This window comes from Cardiocondyla obscurior, linkage group LG14 (assembly GCF_019399895.1).
Source record: "Cardiocondyla obscurior isolate alpha-2009 linkage group LG14, Cobs3.1, whole genome shotgun sequence".
NCBI classification, from domain to species: Eukaryota; Metazoa; Arthropoda; class Insecta; order Hymenoptera; family Formicidae; genus Cardiocondyla; species Cardiocondyla obscurior.
The window spans coordinates 480458-505534 of NC_091877.1; the positions used below are offsets into that span (position 1 = coordinate 480458).

A 25077-nucleotide genomic window follows, 5' to 3' on the forward strand; every position below is an offset into this window, starting at 1 on the left:
TTATATTTCGATGGCCGGCGAGCGAGGATCGCCGATCTTGCTCGAGCCGTGCCGAGCCGCGCGTGCAGGGTGCACTATGGCGGCCGTGGCAGAATATCCGCTGTCTGCGTGCGAGAGCGAGTGATCCTCGTTGCGTACCGGGGTACGGGGCACCGCGAGCGAGACTCGCGATCGGTTATCGAGGAGCGCGCGCGCGCGCTCACACGGCCTGCGGCGATCCGCGAGTCGCCGAGCAGCCGCGACAGGACGAGAGAGGGCGAAACCGGAGTTTACCGGAGGCGCGCGGCAAACGCGATCGTGAGAACGCTTCGTACGCGCACCCGCGACGACGACAAAAGCCGTCGGGGCGGCCCCGATGCGGGTCGCGCGAGCTCGTCTCAGGGCAAATGATGACTTCGATGCTGCCCAGCTTTAACCCGCCTATTGTCAAGCGGCTGCTGGGCTGGAAGAAGGCCGAGAGCGAGGACAAATGGAGCGAGAAGGCCGTTAAGAGTCTGGTGAAGAAGCTCAAGAAGTCCGCGGGCCTCGAGGAGCTCGAGAAGGCCATAACGACGCAGAGTTGCAACACCAAGTGCATAACTATACCCAGGTACGTGGCGCCTAAAGCCATTTCGAAATATCGCTCGATTATCCTCCGCGCGTCCCATATTTTGATAATACGGTGCAACGATGCACAGAAAGAGATGAGACGGCTTAGCGAGAGGCGGCGAAGGGGGGGGAAGTGCGCCGGAACGATGCGGACGGAGAAAGAGAAAGATGACTAGGAGAAGAGAAATCGCGCGAGCGCTGCTTCATGTATAGGCGCGCGTGTGTGGCGCGTCGCGTCTGCCACACATACATATATACTCAAATACGCGCGCGGAAGGCGCGCGCGAGATGGCTTTGTGCGTGTGTACGCACATGACGTTCCTCTTTTACCAGTCGCGCGTCTCCTTTCTTATTAAAGATCGCCGACGTCTCGCCGCGCGCGTCCGATTTCATCCGCGCGGAATCGCATACGCGCGTTACGCGACACGCGCGCTGATAACGATGCAGGGATTGATAGGGAACCCGCTTGCCTCTGGTGGGAAGACGCGTATCTTTCTTTCGGGCCTGCCTGGAGGGACACGGGCGACAAACGGGTCACGTTTATAGAACACCGGCCGATCGGCGCGATACGCACGCACGCGTGCATGCATGCTCGCATGCATGCATGCATGCATGCATGCACAGGTAAACATTGGACCCCGCGGCACGTGCACGCGGCAGGCACGTGGCCGCTGACCGCTTCACGAGCGAATTATTAATCCGAGCCGAGTCGAGAACCGCGACAACGTCCTCCGCAAATTTCTCAACTCCACTTTGCAACTTTGTCAATTTTTTCCCTCGTGTTTTATTATTTTATTTTTTTTTATTTTTTAATACCGCGCCGGAAGATTGCCGGCAGCGAATCTGCTCCGGCGTCGGTTAACTCATTTGCCTCAACTTCTGCCGGCTAGTCTCGTTAATTTGATCGCTGGAGCACTCCGGGCTTAGTTTTCCTCGGGAAAGTAACTCGCGCTGATTTTATTAATTTATTTTATGACTATCGCGAGCGCACGTGGAGAAAATAATTCCCGTTGAAAAATAAATCCCGCGAGCATTTTTTAAATATTTTTTTCCTCCCCCTCTAACGGCGATGAGAAACCACCCGCGACGGCGGAGCGCCGTTCGTAAACGAATATTGGCAATCGACGCGTGTTAACGAAACTTGTATATCACGCAGCCGATCAGTTCGGCTGACCTGAAAAACCTGGGGATCAATACGATCATGAATAATTCGTGATTTCAAAAAGTTTATCGACAAAAAACGTTTCGTCTCGTTAAGTCCGTTATATTGCAAATGAGAGGTGGGTCTCGACGACGATCTTTGTATCCGCCGAGATACGACGAAGAAAGATCGAAAAGAAAAGAAGAAAAAAAAAAAAATGTATTGCGATTTAGACCGCGATGGCTTTATTTATACCGCGGGGCAAGGCGGTTCTCGGTGGCCGTCGGCTTGAAATTTTGTGCGGACGGGCGTTCTCACGTCGGGTACAATTCGTCGTATTGGTAATCGAGGGGCCGAGGACTTTTCTGTCGGCGGGTCGCGACGATGACGCAAGTGCTCCGACCTGAGCTCGCATTCAAAGGAACTCCCAAACGCGAGCTATTAGTCACCCCGGCCGCGTGGGCGGAAAAGATCTTGTCGGTCGCTCGTAAACGCGAAGTGCGTTACGAACCGCGCGCGCGAAGGCACCGATAAGCTTAAAAGCGCGAGATACACCCGTGTAAACCTTGACCTAGAGCAAACGGTTCTCGCTTGGAGATTCTCCCCGGCCGCGTTGCCTCCGCTGAATGATAATGCGGCCCTGATCGGCCCGAGAGTTCCAATCTTTATTGGGATTCGAGCCAAGGAGGAAGTTAAGTTAAAGCCGCCGCGGCCTTTGTCCGAGAGACAAAGACGATCGACGACGGCCTCTCGGACCTCTCGATGCGCTCTCGCGATTCGACGCGATGAGAGAAGAACCGTATTGATGTAACTCGATAAAAGACTCGGCAGTCCCGTGCCTCTCTTCGCTTTGATCTCGCCTTGATAGAATCAATTGCGGCCATAAAATAGACGCGACGCCCGAAGGCATTTTCTAATTGAACTATCGCGGATGTGCACGCACCCGCACGTCCGCGATAACAGGACACGCGTTGATTCCAATCGCGCCCGCGTACACTTTCTTATTTCGTTATCGCGCTGGACGGAGGAAGGAGCGCGCGTTCGCCGATATATTCCGCATTTTCGTAAAAAAAAAATCTTGCAATCACGTAGTTCTCCCGATCGAACAAAAGTCTCGCGCTCTTTCGCGGAAATATCAACGCTTGTTTCCGCGAGATTTCCATTAGCGCACGCCGCGTTCGTGTGACGGACAACTCCTCGTTTCCGAGAACGCCCCGGAATAACAAACGGCACCGAATTTCCGCCTCGCGATAAGAAAGTAATTTATGGAAGAAAACGCCGCTCGGGCTCTTCGCGAAATTGAATGTGATTCCTGTATAAATGACGTGGCGGCCGCCGCCGATTGTACGGATCGATCGCGGGCTAGCTGAAATTCAGAAAATGGGAACGCGAGCGTGATGTCGAAGTCGGCGAGGTGCACCCCACGTACGTGACGGCTCACGTGTTTCGTGACGGATATATGTACGGGAGTAAACGAACGCGGGTGCGTTACGTTGTTCGGAATCGACTGGGTCGTATGAACGATCGAGCTCCTCCGCGGACGAGGCTCGCTTCCCGGGATAAAATGGCAATTAATTCACGCGGCGGTCGTTCCGATTTCCGCGCGCGTGCCTGCGTGCGTGTGCCCCGCGACGTATTCCGCAGGGAGGAAGGGAAGGGAGAAAAAAAACGTCGTTAATGAGACACCGGGCAAAACAAACGGGAAAAGAATCATTTGCGGAGAACGCCGCTTTCCGCTTACGGCCGGGACCCGGCGGCCTTAATGACCGCTAATGGCTGCTTTTTTTTGCGGGCTCGGGAGAGCTTACATTTGTGAATAATATAAGACAGTTTCGTCGATAAGTAATCTTTGACATGAACGCGAGCGCTGAATCGATGACGAGGGCTATCGGTATCAACAACACTCTGATATCGATGAGATTCGGCGAAGAAGTCATCGACGACCGGGGTCGGTTTAAGTGACCGCGTTTTAAGTATCGAGGCTCTAAAAAGGATCAGAATTGTTAAGAAACTGCGGGGAACAAGACTACGGAGGTTTTACGAGATAGCGATACGAATGTAAAATTATCCGTAACTCTCGATGTTGATCGGAGCGTGGAAAAATGGTATCGTCACGAACTCGGCACTCAGCTACCGAGATAACCGTCTCAATTAGCGGCGCCCGACGTTCGTTATTATTATTATTTTATTTTATTTTTTTTTCTTCGTACATCCGCGTGAAACAACGTGGAAAAAGACGAGCAATTTCTTATCTCGCACGGAAGCGGTATTTATCTGCAATTTTTTTTCACGAAAACGCTTAAGCTTACGAGCCGCGCGGCTTGCGCGCGAAGTGCTCGACTTGAGCAGGGAAATTTTCAATAAGCAAATTTCTAATTGATTAATTGATAAGCGACGTTAACCGCTTACGTTTAATCTGCCCGTGGAAAATTATAATTTCGGCCGCGGTAATTGAGCGCGGCATCGAGACGCGGGTACGCTTTCACAAAGTTAAACGCGATCTCTCGTTTTATCTGCTGAATGTTAAAATATATCGCGACACGCATCTGCCGCAATGAAGTGCATGATTAATATCGCGCGCCGTGTAATTATTATGTTATTATTATGCGCGCAAAATATTCATGAGCATCGTAGCGAGATTTGACGTTGAATTCAGGTAATTACGGGACGGGAATAATTATTATCTATCTCCCGCGATCGTCGTTAGTTATCGGCGGCCGTAAAGCATGTTTAATTTATATGCGGATATCGAATCTATCGCAAAGGACATTGCTAAAAATAGATATCGTTAAATGCAGCTTGTTTGGCGAATCGCACTTCGCTTCGAGTGCTCTCTGATTACGATTACAATTTTTATTCATTTGTTTTATTTGTGCACGTTAATGCGTGTGGTCTTGAAGGTTTTAAGTTTGAAAATAAAATGATTAATTACGCACGTCGCATATTTAAACATACGCTAGAAGAATCCATGCGCGAGTTATATTTTTTAAGAGATCCCACCCGATTGCAAATTAAAAAAAAATGAATGATGCGACTTACTCTTCAGCGGAGTTGGAGATTTCTGCCGGTGACTGTAACATAAAATAAAACATTAATGTAGAGATGTTGTTATTTAAATTAAAGTAGAGGTAAAGTTTTATTTTTATAAAGATTTTTTGTGAAAGAAAGAATTGATTCTTACCTAAAAGTTGCTCCGCCGATGCACGATGCCCCCCGGGCCTGCTCCTCCTCTCAGTTTGGACGTCGTGACGAGTCCTCCTTCCGCGCACTAGAAACTCGCGAACGCGACCGTGATTTTATATTCGCGAAATTTATTAATCACTTGCGCGCGTTATTTTTCGACACTGCTGTAAAGAGAAATTCCTGAAAACAAGTTACAGGCTTACCCAATCTGCATACAGCGGAGTTGTAGATTTCTGCCGGTGGCTGTAACATAAAAAGGAAAATATTAATGTAGACGTGCCAGAAAATTAATAAGATTGATAAAAAAAAAAGGTACAAATTTTTTTTTTAATTAAGATTTAATATTAAAAAGTTCATGCTTACTTATAAGTTGCTCCGCCGATGCAGGATGCCTCCTGGGCCTGCTCATCCTCTCAGATGGGACGTGTCGAGCCATCCTTCCGCGCACTAGAAACCTCGCGAGCGCACTTCCGTAAAAAATAATCGTATAAAAAAACGTCCGTAAACTATCGGCACTCCCGAAACGACCGACGAACCGGCTGCGGTTCGTACGATGACTGATATCGGCGCGCGGCACTTTAAGTTCTCATTAAACGATGCGAAGCAGCGGAGTTTCTCTTGATCTGGAACAGAAAAATTAAAGAATTATTTCGTAGATATCACATTTAAAGCATTTTATTCCAAAGAAAAATTTATTCTTACCCCGGGGTTGCTCCGCCGGGGCAGGACACCCTTCCTGGGCCTCCTCCTCCTCTCAGGTAGCACGTGTCGAGTCGTCCTTCCGCGCGATGGACACTCGCGAGCACCCCGACCGTGACTTTAATCGCGAAACTTACATTAAAACTCGCGTTTTAAATAAAGCCATGCCGAAAAATTACGTCCGAATACCGTACGAGACTCCAGAAACGACCAACACGGCGCGAGCACGTGGTCGTCGCGTAGTGCGTACTTTAACGAAAGGAGACGCAATCGCACGTACTCTCCTCGCACGGAGAACGGAGAGGAGAAGATCCCGTATCGCGAGGTATTCGTCGAACGGAAATACGTATTAATTTCGGCACGAGCACGCGGTCTGCGTAACGCGTACGTACGTGTGTGCTCGCGCGACCGCTAGAGAAGGACAAAGCGAGAGTGGGAGTAGTGGGGGTATATTCCTAGCGCGCGGCACGTAGGCTCGCGCTCGCTCTCGCTCTCCACCCCCCGCCTCACCCCACCACCCCCCGGGCCTATCTATTCTTATCTATTCGTTACTCTCGTTCGATTTAATTGTAATATTGAATTAGTATGTCCAGACAAAGACGGTACTTCCACCAGATGGTCTTCGATCTCGAAAATCGCGAAGATCGTCTTTGCCTGGACATATTAATTAAATATTAAAATTAAAAAGAACCTTAAAATCGCCGACTTAACAGCCGACGTTGACTCTCGCTCGGCGTAGAGCAAGCCAAGCGAGAGAGAACTAATCAGCGTCGGTTTTAAGCGGTAACAATTAACAGATAATTTACGCGTTACATCAATTTTTTTAAGATAGGAGACTCGTATTTGTTTCTTGTAAACTCATATTAATTTTGTTATTTAATTTGTTATTTGCTTCGTTATTTACGTATACGTGCACATACCGCTAAGTTGTCTCAATATTCAGTACATATTTAGCTGAGGTTGGCTAATTAGCTGCCAATTACGTAATTACACGTGACTACTTAAGTCTACGTATCTAGCAACCGTCCGCGCCATTACGTATCTTATTAATTATAATAAGGATTTTTCTTTATCATCGGTGCGTTCTTATCGTCGCGTTGACAGTCACGTGATACCCCGTAATCATAGCAAACGTGAGATAACGCGGACAAAATATTTTCTCAGTTTCGTGTTTCAAGAAACGAAGAAATGAAACTGGCTCGTTCCTCTTCCGGGAAAGATTTTTTATTTTTTTATTTTTTTTTTGTTTTAAATCCTCAAGACTTCGGTGTCTCCTCATCCTTCTGAATAGCTTTCGTCGGAGAGATTCCCCAGAAGTATGAAAAAATTTATCGGTATTCCCGCCGGGGAGTCGCCGTTTCCGCGAACGTTCGCCAATGTAGAGGAAAGGAAAGTTGGAGGGTCGCGAAGAAAAGGATTAATCACGACGATTATTCGATCGCGAAACGGGTTCGCCTGAAGGACCCTGTACACATTAGGGTGATGCATCACGTGGCGCTTCGCTCGCGCGTCGTTTTATGCACCATATGTCTACACGGCCGATGCCGTAAGGAATCGATTGCAACGACGACGGCGGCGGCCGCATCGGCGCGGCGTGCGTACCGCATGACAACTTTATTAATAGTAGTCCTGGTTTGCCGGCGCGGTCGGCGAGGAGTCTCCTCCTCGACCAAGGATACGAGGCCGCCCGGAGAGGGGAAAAAGCCCGTCGTCGCGAAAGGCGGCGTGATTCCTCGCGGAGGAATCGGAGTCGGGCGGGGACGCGACGCGCGCCCGTTCGAGCGGCTTTCAAACGCGCGGAGATCTCGAACCGGAGAGGCAAGTCCTCTCCGCGGCGAAATCGACGACGTCACGTCGTTGTCGCGAAGGTGCGTGCGTTCGAGATACCGCGGAGAGAAAAGTCTAACGAAAAAAACTGCGCGAGGATCCCGCGCGATCCGGCCGCGGGAAGCCCGGGGTTCTCGATGACCCGAAAAAAAAATCCCGACCGCTCGGCGACGATCGGCGAGATCCGAGGTGGTCATATGTGACGATCTTTCGCAGCGGCATCCGTGACACGGTCCAGCGGTGAAGTGAATCACACGCGCGAGCTGGCACTCCTTTCAGGTAAACGCTTCGCCGACCTCTCGAATTCCCACCGAGGTCCGAAATTCGCCGGTGACTCTGCGACGTGCGTAGATAACGCATCGCTACGCGTGCAATGCGACCGTCGGGCGGTTTATTATAATCTTGCTTTCGTGCGTACGCGCGTCTATCGATCCGCGCGCGCTCTCATTGTGCGTTTTTTTTTCTTCTTTCGCGCGATATAAAAATATGTACGTAACCTGGTGCTCGTTCCCACTGGCGTACAGCTGGTCAACAACGTCGTCCACGTCGATTCAACAGTGAACGCCGCATAACAACCAAATCGAGAATCTATTATTAAGTCCACGTCTCGGGGAACGAAGGAGAGAGGGACAGATCGCTCGCGGCTTGAGATTAGGAAACTACTAAACCACAGTTAGCCTCTTATCCAGATTCCCCGATGCAGCTCGCAGTCTCCGAACCGCTAGGCAATTTTCATTCTTGCAGTCATTTAGCTCCGACAACAACCGCGATATCTTTCCCAAGGGGGGAAAGGTCTAAATTCGATTTCGCCTTTATTACCGAATGCACTGCGACTGAACGAATATATCTTCCCAACATTCGCGACAGCCAATTAATAAATACGTATCTCCGCAGCCTCGATATTCAGAGTTCGCTGTACTGCCAGAGTTTCCTAATATTCCGTTCGCGTGTGTAAAACGGGAGAGTCTCCTCCGCTTTTTTTTTTTTTTTTCCGTAAGAAATAAGCGCTTCCGGCAGTGAAAGCGCTAAGCGGTATCTTTGATCACAACTAAGGTATCAGAATTGAACATGGAATATGTTTTTGCGAGAGAGAAAGAGAAAGAGATGGGAAAGAGATAGAGCGAGGATCGTTCGATGTCGGTCTGGCGGGGTACGAGACGTTGCCCCGTTTCCGCTTCGCGCCCTACGACAACATGGGAACGCGTGCGACACGTTCCGCTTCTCTAATGAATCTGCAGTCGCGCGTCTCGGGGCACGTGCGAGTGGGACGCGCGCGTGCAGATAATGCGCGAAGTGCGTCAGCACGTCCCACGGATTTCGATATATTTGACTACCTGCACGTTGCGGTGTATGCAGCAATCGACGCCGGCGACCCAGATACGGCGACGCATTCCCCGGCGATGTACCCCGATTTAAAACGGCCGTATATGCATACGTACCTCCCGTATATACGTTATCACGCAGCTTTTTTTTTTTATTTTTACGGCTTCGCGCGCGCGTTAGCGATTTGTATCGAGCCGAGATAACGATCTAGCGAGGGGATCACCCTCGCGCGATCCGGATTTCGCGAAGGGATTGTTATCTTACATTTTATTTATATTTCCGTAAAATCGCGAGCGGGAAGAGTACGGTTTTCTCGATTTTATTCTCGAAAAATACAGCCTCAAAAAAATTTGGATGTATAGAGCGCTGTTCAAACGTGCGATACCTCAGAGATTTTTTTTTTCTCTTCTCCCGCGTTTAATTTAATACTGGAAAAATTCGGAAATATGCAGATTTTCTGAAACAAAATTTCGATTAATTTTACGAGTGATCGTGACCCAACGAAATTTACGTACGCACGCGCGATCGCGCTTGCATATGGTTGCATAACGCGTCACTTCGCTTGCAAAACCAGCAAACAACCGAGTGAGAGTTCCCAGCTATCGAGGAAATTAAACTTTGTTCAACTTCCCGAATGTTATATTTTATGCTTGCACGCACGCACGCACGCACGATGGTTGCTATCTAATAACGTGCTATGCCAAACGGCATTACACGATGCGGGGTTAATGCAGCAACAGTATACACAATGTTACCGCGTTGTATCTCTCTGATCCAAGTGACGATATTAAGTTATAAAGTATAGTATTTAATTGATTAAAAAATGATGTGTGGAAGATAACTATTTTTAGTTCCTCTCTAGGAAGAAAGAGAGAGAGAGACAGAAATGTCTTGCTATATATAATTATCGATTGTTAGATACGCAAACTATTTTACAAAATTAAAAATATTGTCTACAAAAATGCAGCAAAAGTTGCTACGAGTTCTTCTCGTTTGATCAATCTCTTTTCTTCTTCTTCTTTTTTTATTTATTTATTTATTAATTTTTTTTTTTTTTTTTAACCATTTACGTCTATTCTCGCGTACCGTTAAATATAAAATTCCACACCTGGAATATTTTTACCGCGTATTATTTCAGCATACTGTTTAAATACAGCCGTCTAATTCCTGCTTTGACATTGAACACGATTTTCACATTATCCAAATAAAACTCGGAGTATCCGGCGTGGAGCATTCAGTGCTCAATGCACGTCGGGAAAATAACGTCGATTTTTATTTCGGTACCATCGAATCAAAGGTAAATAAGAGGTACTACGCGCGGCTCACGTTTTTATTTCTTTTTTCTTAAACAACGTAATCGACTGTAATCAACTCGAACGTCATTTCATTTAACTGTTCCGCGAGAGCAAAAGTGGGTCGCGTTGAATTTGCATTACGTAATTATTTTTCTTGTCTTCCGTAAGTGTTAGATCTAATTTATCTGACTTTTTCCTTCGTTGCAATACGATGTCGTTTATGGGATCGAAATTTTGTTCATTTGATCAAAAACTCCCAAGTTAAAAAATTCAAAAAAATTAAAAAGTGCCGCGCGTGCAGAAAAAAAAATGGACAGTGATCCGCATAGTTATACAAAATGTATGTTTTACAAGTCGCTAAAAAATATTTAATCAGCGCCACGCGATTCAACAATCGGGTCAATCAAATCGGGGAAGGAGGGAAAAGAATTCTCGATTTGTTCGCCTAACGCGCACACGTCGTCGCTGAGACTATTTCTTCTTGTTTCAAGCGAAAGGATACATTTCTCGCCGACGAGGTTTCGTTTAACGGCTTCGTTCTCGCTTTTAAATCGCGAAGTGAAATCTTATAGAAATAGATTGAGACATCTCTTTCTCGGAGACACTTTGCATCCCGGAGCGAGCGAAGCTTCGACGGCGGATTTATCCAGTTTGCCATTCGAGCAGAGCTTTTCTTAAATCTACAATTCTCGCATTCGCTCTTAACGGGCGAATATAGTTCCACCTTTTACGTCACGACGAATGCGGAAACCGGACAATAAATTTACGCGGACGATAAAGGAGAAAATACGCCATCGTACTTTTTTGTGTACATCGTGTTTGTCACGTCTTTAAATAGTAAAACTATTAATTAAAAAAAAAAAAACATATTTATGCGTACACATATTTACTCAATCAACACCTTAATACTCAAGTACTTATACTTATACATATTCGCCGATTATATATTATAAATTTCTTAGCTTTTTTATTTTTAAATACGCGAAAAAGAATTTTTTTTAATGTAAATGTGAAATAATTAAGTACGTACGCCTTTTTTTTTTTTTTTCTCCACCGTTTGAGGGAAATCAAAGAAAATCGTCGCGTTCAATTTAGACAGAGACTTCGTTTCAAAGTTTGAATTTTGTATCCAGCATCAATTTATACTCTCGCCGTTTGTGCTCGGAGTCAATTGACGTTTACGCAAGACAATTGACGCGAATGAGTCGCGGCGAGGATTAATGGCCACCGATCTCGGCGAGTACAACGTCTCGACCGGTGAAAGATTAGAAGAAGGGTGTGATTTGCGACGCAAGGGAGATGGTGGGTTACGTAAAGGGCCCCGACGTTTTTTTCTCCGGCACATCCTGTTGCGCGCCGCGCGGTTTGCCGCGGCCGCTTAATCGCGCAATAACGGCGAAATGTGCCGTACGTATGTAATGGCATTAGCGATTTGTTAATACATTATCCGCGCGGTAAAAGTTACTTGGCACTTCGTTCGCACCGCGACTGATTATCGTGGCTGACCTTATGCCCGTTCGATTTCAGTGAAAGGAATCGCGTACGACGAATCGAATCACTGTCGAAGGCGAAGAAATGGGGGATTCCAAGGTGAGATAGCACCGCGAAAAACCGCGGAAAAATTCATCGTTAATGCAGCCTGTACTATTTTTAATAAAAAACGTTTTCGGTTATATGGATATTTCGCAAAATCGATCCAGCCACCTTATTAGTTCTATGAAAATTTTAATAAGACGGAGAAAGAAAGAGAACTTTTACAGCTCGCGGCTTCGTTAGAGATACATCCTTTAATTTTTTAATATCGCGCGTGTCTAAGAATTCACGAGGTTTCGCGGATTTTTTGGCAAGTATCGTTGGGGTCTTCTACGTTTTATAATAAATGAGAAACGATCAGCTCCGTTATATATATATATAAAAGGATAAAAAGACGGATGTTCCATAGAATCTATACGACTAGGCGACGTTTCCTTCTCTCTACTCGCGTGTCGTGGAACGGTATCAGTCGCTTGAGACCCCCCAGGCTATATACATCGGTATATAACCGTTTATTAAACGTAAGAGCATCGGCGAACAAGGGCAGGAAAAAAAAAACGAAAGAAAGACAATGCGGAAAAAAAAAGAAAAAAAAACGCGAACGCGATGCGTCTCTTCGAATCGATAGCGAATGCGCCGTAAATACCTCGGTGAATTTTATTTCGCATTGTCGACGGAATTTCGTTTAATTACACGTCGTAGTGATAAATTGGAGTTAACAACGTATCGGCCGGCGGGCTGACGTGCTTTGCGTTTCAAATTCTCCGGGTATCTTTCGCGTCCCCCCTTCCCCCCTCTTTCTCTCTCCCCCCCGATATTTTTGGGATAGCCATGAAATTCGCGTAACGTTTGAAAGCTTACTCTCGGCAATTGGAGAGCAATACGAGCGGTTTTATTAACGACGGGAAAGCGTTTTTTCTCTGGTGCTTTTCGCTCGCGACAGGCCGTTGTAATAGCCTCGTTCGACGGTGGAAAATAAATGGAAGACAGAAACGAAGAGAGAGAGAGAGAGGAAGAGGAGGCTTTTTTCATTAGTTCCCTCTCGGATATCGATATTATTGACGCGCATAGCCGATATTTCATTAGCGCGCTCGCGAAAGAGACGTACCTTCTCTCGAGTGAACAAAAACGATTACGATGCGATTGTATCCCAAGATATTTTAATAAAAGCACGCGCGGCGCCTTGTATTTTCAAAGCGCGTAGTAAAATATTCCTCGGCGGCTTATGGAGATTACGCGGCTTATTGCGGCGTCTAAGAAGGTGCATTCCCTCGGTTAATAAACAGCGGTCGAATTAGCAATCCTGTCTATTTCGATCCCCGCCTATTTTATTCGACGTGATAACGACACGCTCGATATAGATGCTTAATAACAAATCTTTATTAGCGCTATTCTCGTACGTGTTAATCGAGACTGGGCTTTAAATATTTAAGAAGCCGTTTTTTATTTGCGTGAGAAATTCTATGAATAGTTCAGTATTTAACAGCGAGCTGTCTGGGAGACTTTGATTTTATTAGATGTCGAGCTTTCATTGTTAACCCGATTGTTGTCGTTTTTCCGCGACACTAGTTCTAGTTTTACGTTGATTTTAAATTGATCGAGAAATTCCGGGTATTTTAATACGTAGACGCGAGATGACAGTGCCTTGAGATTAATTCGATTCTTTTTGGCTGACAATTTTTAATTCGCTTGCTCGAAGCTGATAGAGCTTTAGAGGAGATTCGGATTATTTCGCAGCCGGTAACAGGCCAATAAGAAGCGAACGAAGAAAGAGGTCTAGGAGAACAAAAAAAAAAGAAAGAAAAAAAAGGAAAAAAAAGGCCGGGTCGATAAGAAGAGCCAACGTAACGTAACCGGCACGATAAGCTGTATCTCCTTGAAGCGCCGAGCGAAGCGGAGAATTACGCTACTTCGTTCCTTCGTGTATGCGAGTTGCAAGGACATTAGTGGGAATTATCATTGTACGAGACGATCCGCGATTAGAGAACGATTCCGGGAAGTTTTCCTCCTCGAGCTCACCGCGGATCGGATTAACGGGCAACATCGGTGTTTTACAATTCGCACGTTGGATTAATTGATCCGCGTGCTCGTACAAATAGGTCGCCTCTCATTCCTCGACGAGGGAAAAAAATTTATCACAATTTAAAATAATTATAATTCTCGTGCGTTCGTATATAATAATTTTCGCGACTACGCGGCATCTTTTTTCTTGCAATGTAAACGTTCAATTATTGAGCGCCGCGCATATCGGTGCTTTTTATTATTGCTAATTATTACGTGCGTCAATATTCGGTATCAACCAGTAACGAAAACGGAATTCTAAAGATTCTTTTAATTACGAGAAACGAGGGGAATAAAAATAATTGTCCCGTACTTCGTACATCACCTGCTACATTTCGTATTTTCTCGTCTCGCTACGGAAGTCGCTCTTGCGACGTATCAATCTGTGCAGCATCGGGGGATAACATTATGGAGATGAAATTTTGCTGGGAATTACACGCGAAGATAGCCGAGTCACGCGGCAGAAGCTTTGTAAAAGGGAAAAAGGCCGGAGTCTCCCTTCGCTCATCTTTCGTCTCTCACGTTCCGCGCGTTGCATCTCGAAGCGCCGTGGTATCCCACACTCTCTTCCTTCCTCTTTCTTCTCCCGCGGTCCACAACAGCTGCGATAATTCCCGGTTTACGCGGAAACCGGTAGCCGGGGCCTAGTAGTCAAGTAGCGGGGTTTACGCTAGGCCGCTTAACTACTTTTTCGAGCCGGAGTGCTCAAGCTAAGCGCTGTTTACACAAGTCGCGAACTTGCTTTGGGCGACGGTCCCGGTCGGCGGATCGGTCGCGATTATGCTAAAGGAATGCGTGCTAAACCGTCATTTTCGAATTATCCCAGTTCGAGCCGGCGAATTTGAACGGCGATCCTACGATCGCCGGGACGATGAAAAATTCGCGCGAGGAATAAACGTGACATAACGGAACGCGGCGTTATTGACGAGTGATAAAACGAGAACGATAAGTCCGGGCTATCTCTTCCGCGGGTGAACGAACGTGTTTCTTCTCGACGGGATTCTAACTTATTTTTCTACGGTGTTCATTAAACCGGGCTTGCGATATGTGTAATGTATAACTAGTGTGATTCACGTGCCGCGCGTTGTTCTTTCCTTCCCCTCCTTTTTTTTTTTTTTTTTTTTTTTTTTCCTTAAACGTGAGTACACGCGTACTTACTTGTCATATCCTCGACGACGATTAAACTCATTATCTCTAATGTGCGATACGTGCGACAGCGAGAAATCTGCGACTCAGGTAACGTTTGAGACAACGAATACCTAGTCCTGATTTTTATTTCTCGTGACTAGAATATAAAGAGCATCCACGAGACTGTTCGACGAGGTACCAGAAAGATTTGCCTCGTTGCGATCTTAAAAATGTTGTAACAATAAAAATTGTTCTCTTCTCCTTCGGATATTTCGAATAGACTCTTTGATCGTCGCAGACTTTGCGTAAGTCACCCGGATCAGGCCGTAATTCTTAACATCGATATCGACGAGAAAACTTGGTTACGTGTTCGACTGATCAAACGAGCGAACGACGTAATTAATTTGTCCACAAGCGAAACGCGGTACAAATGTGACTTTAAATGCTTGAATTATATGTATATCGATCTCTGAAATACCTCGAGACGCAAATCGAAACGGTCGGCTGCGACGTTATTAGTGGAGGCGATTATTTCGGCGCCGTAGGGTAAGGTTTAATTAGACCGCGGTCTAATTCTCTTAATCAATACGAGAGGCAAGGCTTGATCATTAACCCTCCGTTACCCGCCTCGGGTTTACTTTTTTCTGACCCACGTTTTCGCGAACGCGTTTATACCCTGGCGAGTGTTAACATAATTTTTTTTTTTTTTTTTTTTTTTTTACTCGCCGTGGCGATTCTTACGCGTCGAAGCTATGAATACCTCGGTACGCAACTCCGCGCATCGAAAAAAGAAAAAGAAAAACCCGTATTTGCATATCTGCTTTGGAAGCACACGTTTTTTTTTTTCTGTCGATACTCCGAAGGTTAATAGGAAAGAGATAGGGAAAGAGACACAGAAATAAAAATGCAAAGACGACGATACGAAGTCTGCAATATCGCCGAGCGGATATTTAAGTTCCTGAAATATCGCGAGCATCCTCCGAGGCCGGAACTCGCGGCGAGGATTGATGAGAAGGAACCGGGGAGGTTCTCATGCCGGCGGTATTCTCGTGCGTGCAGGAGATTCCCCGCACTTTCGCGGGCATTAAGTGGCATTCTGTGCGTTTTACCGATTATCTCGCCGTAACGATCGAGGGCGAGAAGGGTAATTCCGTAAGGGACCGATAACTTTACCCCGCCCCGTTAAACGGAATTTTTTAGCCCGCGTTTATTTCAAGGAAAAACATTTTAATCGCCGCATCATCGCCGAGTCGAAACCTGGATAAATAACTTAGCGCCTGGTCTACGTGGAAGTTAGCGCGAGAAATTAACGCGGTTGACGACGCTACCGCGAAGACACCCCGGGGATGTTAGCGATTTCGTTGCAACCCTCGCGTCGTCTTGCCGCACATCATTAAATTCGCAACGAGCACCTGAGCTCTCGACGTGTCGCGGTGAATGACGACGGGTTCAAGCCGTCGGTCTCTTACGTAACGAGAGACAGGTGCGGACGCGAAAATGTTCTTCGCGCGAGCCGGGCTCTCTATCTCTTCCGGTGCGCGACATCCGGAATCTCCTCGAGTCACCGAAATATTCCGCGAGCCTCGCTTAGATCAGCCTTGATCCGGAGGCCCCGGACGAGAACCGAGCGAGTGAATCGCGTGAGTATGCTCGAATTATTATGTAACGAAGTGCAATTGTCATGCAGAAATGATAATTGAGAGTGTAACGCTGAGAGAGCGATAGAAAGAGAGGCCGAAGTAAAGAGCAGGAAGAAAAAGAAAAAAAAAAATTAAAAGAAAAAAAACGCGATAGGAAATTAATATGAAACAGTGAGATCAAGAAGTGACACGCATGCAAACACGCACGTTTATACGAGGAGAAATATAAACGAATAGAAATAAAAAAAAGGAGAAAAAAAAAATCCAAGGCTGGATGATGTACGTCATGCATCTATGCGTCAACAGACACGTTACACATCTGATTTCATCATAAATTTCATAAACTCGATCTTGAACTGCAGTCTCTTGTCTAACGTCAACGATCTTGCATAGCGACGCTAAATTTATTTATCCATTTAGTCTTTACATGGATTAGAATTAGACGGTATAATTTTCAAGCTTTTCTCGAGACATCTCTGGCACTTTATTTATTTTTTAATTTTTTTTTTTAATTTTTTCGAAATATATGCGAACGAGATACTTAATCATCTACCAGATTTACTTGGAAATAAAAGAAAAAAAATAGATTCTACAACTCGTCAATATTTTTGGATTGGATCAAATTAATCTAAATGTAAAATGCAGAATACTAGAATTAAATCTAGAAACGCACAAATAAAAAAACAATTTTTTTTTTTTAATGTTCTCTTCGAATTTATTGCTACTTTTAAACTGAAAACGCGATCGCGGATGATCTCAGCGGTTGGAAATGATATCTTTCTGCGCCTTGGGCTACCCTCGCGGCGTTTCGCGCGTTCCGGTTGCTACCAACGCCGAGGCTTTGATTGCAAATCGCTCGCGCTTAATTACGAGGTATCAATAGTCTTTAAACGAGCTTTGTTACTCCGTTGCTCCGCTCTTTAGTCGCGCGGGATTACGCGAGCGTAACAGAATGAGCGAAATCATTCGGGCGCGCTCAGCGCGAGAATTTTGCAATTAAATACCGTTTAATTCCACGACGATAATTATTCGCTTCGCCAGCACGCGGTCTTCGCTCCCGACAAGTCTGCCATTACTGTCATTTACATCGTTTCAAGGATATCCCCGCGTAATTTCGCTCGTAATTCTTTCCGTTCGTGCATACATGCAAAATACGTGCGCGTTATCGGTGCCTATCGCGACGATTCATCTCGCGTTATCCTCGCGCGAATGATAAATTCGTTCTCCCGGATCGGACCATCGACGTTCTCCCGGAAGCTGGGGATAACCGCCGTCGTCTCTCAGCGATTATCTACGCCTCGCCAGCGTCGAGAGTTCGTATAACATTTTCCTCGTTATAAGTATAACTAGAAGGAACCGTGCGCGCGCTACGCACGCGCTATTTTTTAAGAGATTCCAATTACAAACTACGAAATTAAAAAAAATCATGCGACTTACCAATCTGCATGAACTTCAGCGGAGTTGTCGAGTTCTGCCGGTGACTGTAACATAAAGAGAAAAAAATTAATGTAGACATGTAAATTAGTTAATAAAATTAATATAAAAAAAAGTAAAGGTTGTTTTTTAATAAAGATTTTAATTAAAAAAATTTATGCTTACCTAAAAGTTGCTCCGCTGATGCAGGATGCCCGTCCCGGGCCTGCTCCTCCTCTCAGATGGGACGTGTCGAGTCATCCTTCCGCGCACTGGACACTCGCGAACGCGCCCGATATATTACTGTCACAAAAATTAATTAATTCGCACGGTTAAGTCCATGACACTCCCGTTAAAAAATTTTTATATAAAAGAATGACGTCCGAATACTCTGCGGAACTTCCGAAGCGACCGACGAACCGGCTGCGGTTCGTATTCGTATAGTTTCGGCGTGCGACACTTTTCGGCAATGTTAGTAAGATGATCTGTAACAAATAAATGAAAAAAATTAAATTGTAGAGATCTTAATAATTATTTAGAAAAAAAAAAAAATTATGCGCGTCTCTAATTTTTTAATTTTAACTAAATAAAATTAAGTTTTAAAACGGCAAAGATTTAAAAAAATTGATTCTTACTAGTGGGTTGCTCCGCCGATACTCGATGCCTTTCCTAGGTCCTCTTCCTTCTTTTCTCAGCATTGACCACTTCAATGGGGAGTCAGGCTGGGTGCTCCTTCGACGAAAGTCCTCCTCTGGATTTTTATCTGAAACAAAAAAGTTATATTTTATTAGCAAAAATGAGGAAAATTAAACGTTGATGCGTTACAAGCAAGTAACGCAGTTGCGCACGCTTTAGGATAAAAACGTTGGCCTCGTGATTTTTTTTTAATTGACCCGGCGAAACTTTTCGAAGAACGTTTTTCGAGACGCGCCCGAGCCGCGCGAACGTCTTTCGTATCTGCAATTTAAAATTTAGAATCGATTATTGCGCAATTCTCTGAGGTGCTGATGCATTCGACAAGTAAGCGGGGAACTCGTCCGTATAGTCAATTACGGTTTTTTTGCCTTTGTCACCTCGTATCTTATTTTCACGCACCTGATCCGCGGTTGGAGAACGCGTAATCTCGCATCAGACTCACGAAATTTCCTCACGAGACGGTTTACACAGCGAATTCCAGTCGGATTCTTTTTCCTCGCGGACACCCGCCACTTCCGGCGTGTTGCACGACGCAAATCCCCGTACCCGAATTGACTTGGAAAGCCAGCGGATGTGCAGTTTCGTAGAGAGAATCTCAATGTTTTTTCTTCTTTTCTTACCGGACATTTGAAAAATTTCGATAAATGCAAAAGAGAGAAATATTTATGCGGCATTACAGAAATACGTATTTAATAAACTCATTATAATGCGAGTTTCAAATTTAAAAAAAAAAAAAAAAAGAAAGAAAGAAAGATATATATTGTGAAAGGAGATATATATTAATTAATTTAATAACAAATTTAATAAATTGATAATTGAAAAACAAATATCAATTTAACAAATGTATTATATTATTATAATGTAAATTTGATAAATTGGAATATAAATGTCTCGAATTTATGAAAATCCATTAAAGGATTTCCTCCGGCCGTGATGGAAGAGTAATGTTCATGTTGATCTTGATTGCCGATAAATATCATCGTTTATTTTCAGTATTTAATTCGGGTATTAATATCGGGTTTTAATTCTGCAGCGCGACCCGCTTTTTTGGGGTCTCTTTTTCGCTCAGTGATTTACAGTTCCGCAAGTGATGCAAAGTTCTGATTTTAATTTATTTTTATTTGCAGGCCTAGCCCGGGCGGTGTCGGCGACAACGGCGTACAGGGTGTTCGCGGTAAAGGTTTGCCGCACGTGATTTACTGCCGACTCTGGCGTTGGCCAGACCTGCAGTCGCATCACGAGCTGAGGGCGATCGAGCACTGCGAGTACGCCTTCACTCAGAAGCGTGACGAGGTCTGCGTGAATCCTTACCATTATCAACGAATACAAACGCCAGGTAAATAGAAGAAGGCGAACAGAACCCTTCATGGTCTTGAAACACCCAAAAAATTTGAATATAATTATGGTACGAATTAAATATCAAATAATCAGCAGGCTCTTTTTTTTTTTTTTTTTTTTTTGTTAAACATATTCAATAATTAGACCAGTGACCAATTTATTTACAAGAACTGGAGGAAGTGAACTACTTGCCTTAGATGAAAAGATAAAATTTAACTTCCTTCCAGTGAGGGTGAAAGGGCGATCATCGACATCCGCTTTGCTCGAAATTACGTCCCATCTTTTTCTTTCATCCGTCCTCCCTCCTTCGTTCTCTCACTATTTCCGTTCCTCTTTCTCGGGAGAGGGATGTTAATCGGCCGTTACGACCGTAAGCATAGCGAGACTAGATCGCGTGACTATATCACGGCGCACGAAACTTTGCAGTTTTGCCGGCCATTCTCGTGCCGCGGCACAACCTAGCCAGCGACGAGAACACCGTCCTCTACAACACCTCCCTCGAGGAGCTTAGCGTCAGCGTACCGGAGAACACGAGCTTCCACGCGACGCTGAATCACCAGCACAATCAGCAGCAGGGCATACCGCAGTCCCCGCAGCAGCAGCAACAGCAACAACAGCAGCAACCAAATAATCCGTACCAAGGAATGCAGGTCGGTAGTCGCAACGAGTCGTGTTAACAAGCCCCGGCTCTTCTCTTTAAAATATATTTTTTTATGAGAAATTTATTTTTTATTCTTATTTTTAAAATATTCCACGCTGTATAATGAGCGAAGGCGCTATCAGATTTCGAAACGTGGCGTTACAGAATTATTTATGTTTAGAGCATGCAGGCAACGAGTCCGGCGAGTGTTGGGAGCCTGGGAAGCGTGCAGGGTTCGCCTCATCCCGCCCCAGGATCCATGGATCCTCCAGCAGATACGCCGCCGCCGGGCTACATCAGCGAGGACGGTGACAATATGGATCACAACGATAACATGTCTCTGTCACGCCTGTCACCCAGTCCTGTGGACGCGCAGCCAGTTATGTACTGCGAACCCGCGTTTTGGTGAGCGCTCAGACTGATTAATGAACAACCCGCCGCAATATATCTCCTTTAAACACATAAACAGAGACGCGAAGACACGTTGCACGTTGTCTACAAGATAGTTTCGATCACGAGAATTTCTAATTCTCTTCCTAGCAGCAGGGACAATTGCAAGGCCACAAAGCAAAGCTTCTTATAGACATAAAGAATTAATATCCAAAAAAATTAATCGGATATGAAGACTGATATTTAATGTAGGATTATTAAAATGCAGAACTTTTAAACTTAAGATTTAATTTGCATAATGTCTATGGCGAGGTTTCTTTTGTGATCCTCTTCGTCGCGTCACTTCTAATTATTTTTGCTTTACTTTACCAGGTGTTCAATTAGTTATTACGAGCTAAACACGAGAGTGGGTGAGACGTTCCATGCGTCACAACCAAGTATAACCGTGGATGGTTTCACCGATCCAAGCAATTCAGAGCGCTTCTGCCTCGGCTTGCTATCCAATGTGAATCGCAACACGGTGGTGGAACAAACCAGGCGACACATCGGCAAGGGTGTCAGACTGTATTACATCGGCGGCGAGGTGTTCGCAGAGTGTCTGTCCGACTCGAGTATCTTTGTGCAGAGTCCAAATTGTAATCAACGTTACGGATGGCATCCGGCCACTGTTTGCAAAATACCACCAGGTGAGCGAAGGAGTTACTACTTTCTTCAGTTAAATTATATATATATTTGCTTTTTTCTTCGACGTAGTATCGCCTTTCTTTAGTTTAAAGATAATCTCAAGTTATTTAATTAAGAGTTTATTCAAAGTTTCTTGCTTTGAACTTACGTGTATTAATGTAAAGATTGTTAAAAGTTTGATAACTTGTAACAAAGCATTGATACTCACTTAAATTCTTGAAATTTTTTTTTTTTTTTTAATAAGTAGTTTTTAAGATTATTTATGTGTATCTTTTAATAAGAATTCTATTTTATAAGGTTTTTTCTTCGTTATTTTTTATCACATATAATAATTACTATAAAATTATTGTTGTTCGTTACTGTCAGAGGTATAAGATTTACTTTGTTGGCATGCAGGATGCAATCTGAAGATCTTCAACAACCAGGAATTCGCGGCGTTGCTATCACAGTCAGTTTCGCAGGGCTTCGAAGCGGTGTACCAGCTGACGCGTATGTGCACTATCCGGATGAGTTTCGTGAAGGGCTGGGGAGCGGAATATCGCCGACAGACGGTCACCTCAACTCCTTGCTGGATCGAGCTGCATTTAAACGGGCCGCTGCAGTGGCTCGACAGGGTACTCACGCAGATGGGCTCACCCCGTCTACCCTGTTCCTCAATGTCCTAAGTCTTTGCATCCGCCACCCGTTCGTTCGTGAGGAAAGAACACGTGATAATATCCGTGCTATCATCGTCATCGATATCATCGATCGATCGATTTCGTTTCTTCGTTGCGTGCGGTATGTGAAAGTTAAAATCAATGTTCAGAGTTTCCTCGAACGAGGATAGCACAGTGACGCGTACAAGAAGGAGACGATTTTTTTCGTTGGAAGACGTAGTCAACAATTGGAAGAGAATTAAGGCTCGAGCACAACCAACAGAGTTTTCTTCGCGTCGAAACTATTGTAACTTTCTGGAATTGCGGTCGACCACGACGTGTGAAATATGCGGACTAGATGATACAAAATTGAAACGGTGACTCGCTTGCACGTCAGTATAAATATCATAGTAAATATATTGAAAATTTGATGTCCTATCATGGTTCGTTGTGATCGAAGAGAAAAAAGCGAGGTGACGCGCAAAAACGCGAACGAGACGCGCGAAGGTTCGCCTCAACTCACTTGTATCGTGTGCATGTGCACCGCAATTGGCGTACAAGATATATCCAGGGTGATCATAATCCGAGTTTAGCCGATTCGTAATAAGAAACAAAAAGAAAATGAAATAGAGAAAGTGATATTTATATATATATAATATATATATATATATATATATGTATATATGTACCGCGCGTTATCAGAGCTCAGTCTTTTGCATATTTTTATTGCTTATTCAGGCAAACAACTATTACAGTCGTACTGCAGTATACGCCAGATCTTTACCAGATACAATATTACATTATACATAATATATTATGTATGTGTGTGTGTGTCGACTTCACTAGCCTGTTGTAAGGAAAGGAGTCTATTTGAATATTCTATATCCACGCGAACACATATACACATGAACACACACGTATATATGCATACATGTATATATGTTATACTTTACGCTATTTGTTATGGAAGATTACGATAGCATGTATCGACAAGAATATTTGAAAATTGTTTGCGTCATATAAGTTTTTTCTAATCGCAACGTAATAATATATGTTTAAAATCAACGTATATAATATATATATATCAGGAATACATTGACATGTATTTTTTAGTAAATTAATAATACGCGCTATACGACTCACTCGGACTATGTAAATTTAACGCGATTCCTTGCAAGAGTTTAGCACGACAAGTATATTCACTCTGTTATGTATATTTTCTTTGATAACGAACGTAGACGTTTTTAAAAATGCAAGATCTATGCATGAAGAAATCTTTTAATATACATATTTAATATATTTAATTCATATGTTGTATTTTTTTTATAATTTTTTTTAGATCTCTTGGACCAAATGAATAAATTTTACCTTGTTTTACGGTAAAAAATAGTACATATATCTGAATTATTACTATGAATACCCAGTGTGTCTTTTTATCCTTTTTATTTTACTACTTGAAATATCACGATGAGTAATCTCGCGTTCGCTCTCAAGGTACTGTAATATGATCGCTAAAGAAAATTTCTAATCCTCTAATCCCGAATTCTAGTCTTGAAAGATAAAAATAAAAATAACATGAAAGCTCGAGACGTCGAACATTGCGTGATAGAAAATTATCAAACGCGTACTTTTACTTTCCTGCGAATTTGAGAGAAATCTTTCCGAATGGATTTCCAAAACCACAGCGACCCGTTTTCCGTATATTTGTAACACGATTATTGAAATATGAGTAGCAAAGCATTTTAGCGTTCGTGGCGTTCGTGGTGCTGTGACGGCGGCTAGCGTATGTGATCTTGGCGTGGGGTGCGTCGAATCTCACACGAAGCACGTGCGTAGATGTGTCGTGGAGCACCGGTCACAAAGGATCGAGGGGGAACGCACCCTACTACTACTAACACCCCCGCACTCGGCAGCAGAGAGGAGGTCACGTACGCTAGCCATCGTCGCCGCAGCAAATGCCACATCTGCCTTTCCTGTACATTTGACGCGTATACGATCTTTCGAATCGAGCAGCCCGACGATTTTTAATTCTCTAATTACATATACGCATATATATAAATATATAGATATTATATTTCTTGTATGAGCAATCGCATCCATGCTGTGGAAACAGATAAAGAATTACTTTGCGTGATAAAAGAGAGAGAGATTGTCTTTATATCATTTGCACGCATAATTGATAAAGCTCTTGGCTCGCAGCTTTCTTTTCTGCAGCATAGACGTGAGTTTTTAAGAGAATGTGAGAAAAAGAGACAGAGAGAATGCGAGTATGGATATGACGTTGTACGACATGGAATATCGAGCCTGAGACTGTATAAATAATTATAAATAAATGTACACGTTAAGATTAAGAGAAGAAAATAGTTTCGATTCACTTCTTCCTCCTGGACATATTATTAATTCCTAACAAAATCTTGTGTCCTAATCGTTCTCTTTCTTCCTGTAACAAAAAATCTTTAGTAGAAGTTAGTTTTAATTACCTGCATCAATATTTTATTAAAAATAATGGTCTTACAAATGCTCCAAAATGACACCAGTACAAATTAATACACAGATATAATGGTAGCAGATGTATGTGTATATATATTGTAATAATTACAGCACGGTAATGTGTTCGTCTCGTTTAAATAAAAAATAGAGAAAAATGTCATTACAATCACGTTTTAGTTTGTCAAAAGTATCGAGGAGAGTTTAAATTGAGTTTCGGGTTAATTGTGCCACGAAGAGATCTGTGCTGGATAGGTGTAATAATATGCGTACAATCAATCTATGCGCGACATGTATCATTTGTGCTTTAACAATTAATTGGAGTAATTCGCTACGATCTTTGCAGGGACGAAGACGGGATGAGCATTATCAATGA

General features: G+C 44.1%; 1 protein-coding gene across 1 annotated transcript; it reads left to right on the forward strand.

The window, feature by feature from the left end:
- The first annotated feature begins 68 nt into the window (after nt 1-68).
- On the forward strand, nt 69-23610 carry Smox (Smad on X). Its single transcript, XM_070666372.1, has 6 exons — nt 69-589; nt 19655-19863; nt 20292-20515; nt 20687-20910; nt 21268-21581; nt 21976-23610. Exons 1-6 carry the CDS (start codon nt 387-389, stop codon nt 22242-22244), a joined length of 1443 nt encoding a protein of 480 aa, XP_070522473.1. The 5' UTR covers nt 69-386; the 3' UTR covers nt 22245-23610.
- Nucleotides 23611-25077: the final 1467 nt, after the last annotated feature.

Excerpts from the sequence above, each read along its gene's own strand:
- Smox (XM_070666372.1), top strand. The coding sequence starts at position 387 with ATGATGACTTCGATGCTGCCCAGCTTTAACCCGCCTATTGTCAAGCGG. Across the intron at positions 19,864-20,291 it reads TCAACGAATACAAACGCCAG|TTTTGCCGGCCATTCTCGTG; the intron begins GTAAATAGAAGA and ends GAAACTTTGCAG. Across the intron at positions 21,582-21,975 it reads TGTTTGCAAAATACCACCAG|GATGCAATCTGAAGATCTTC; the intron begins GTGAGCGAAGGA and ends GTTGGCATGCAG.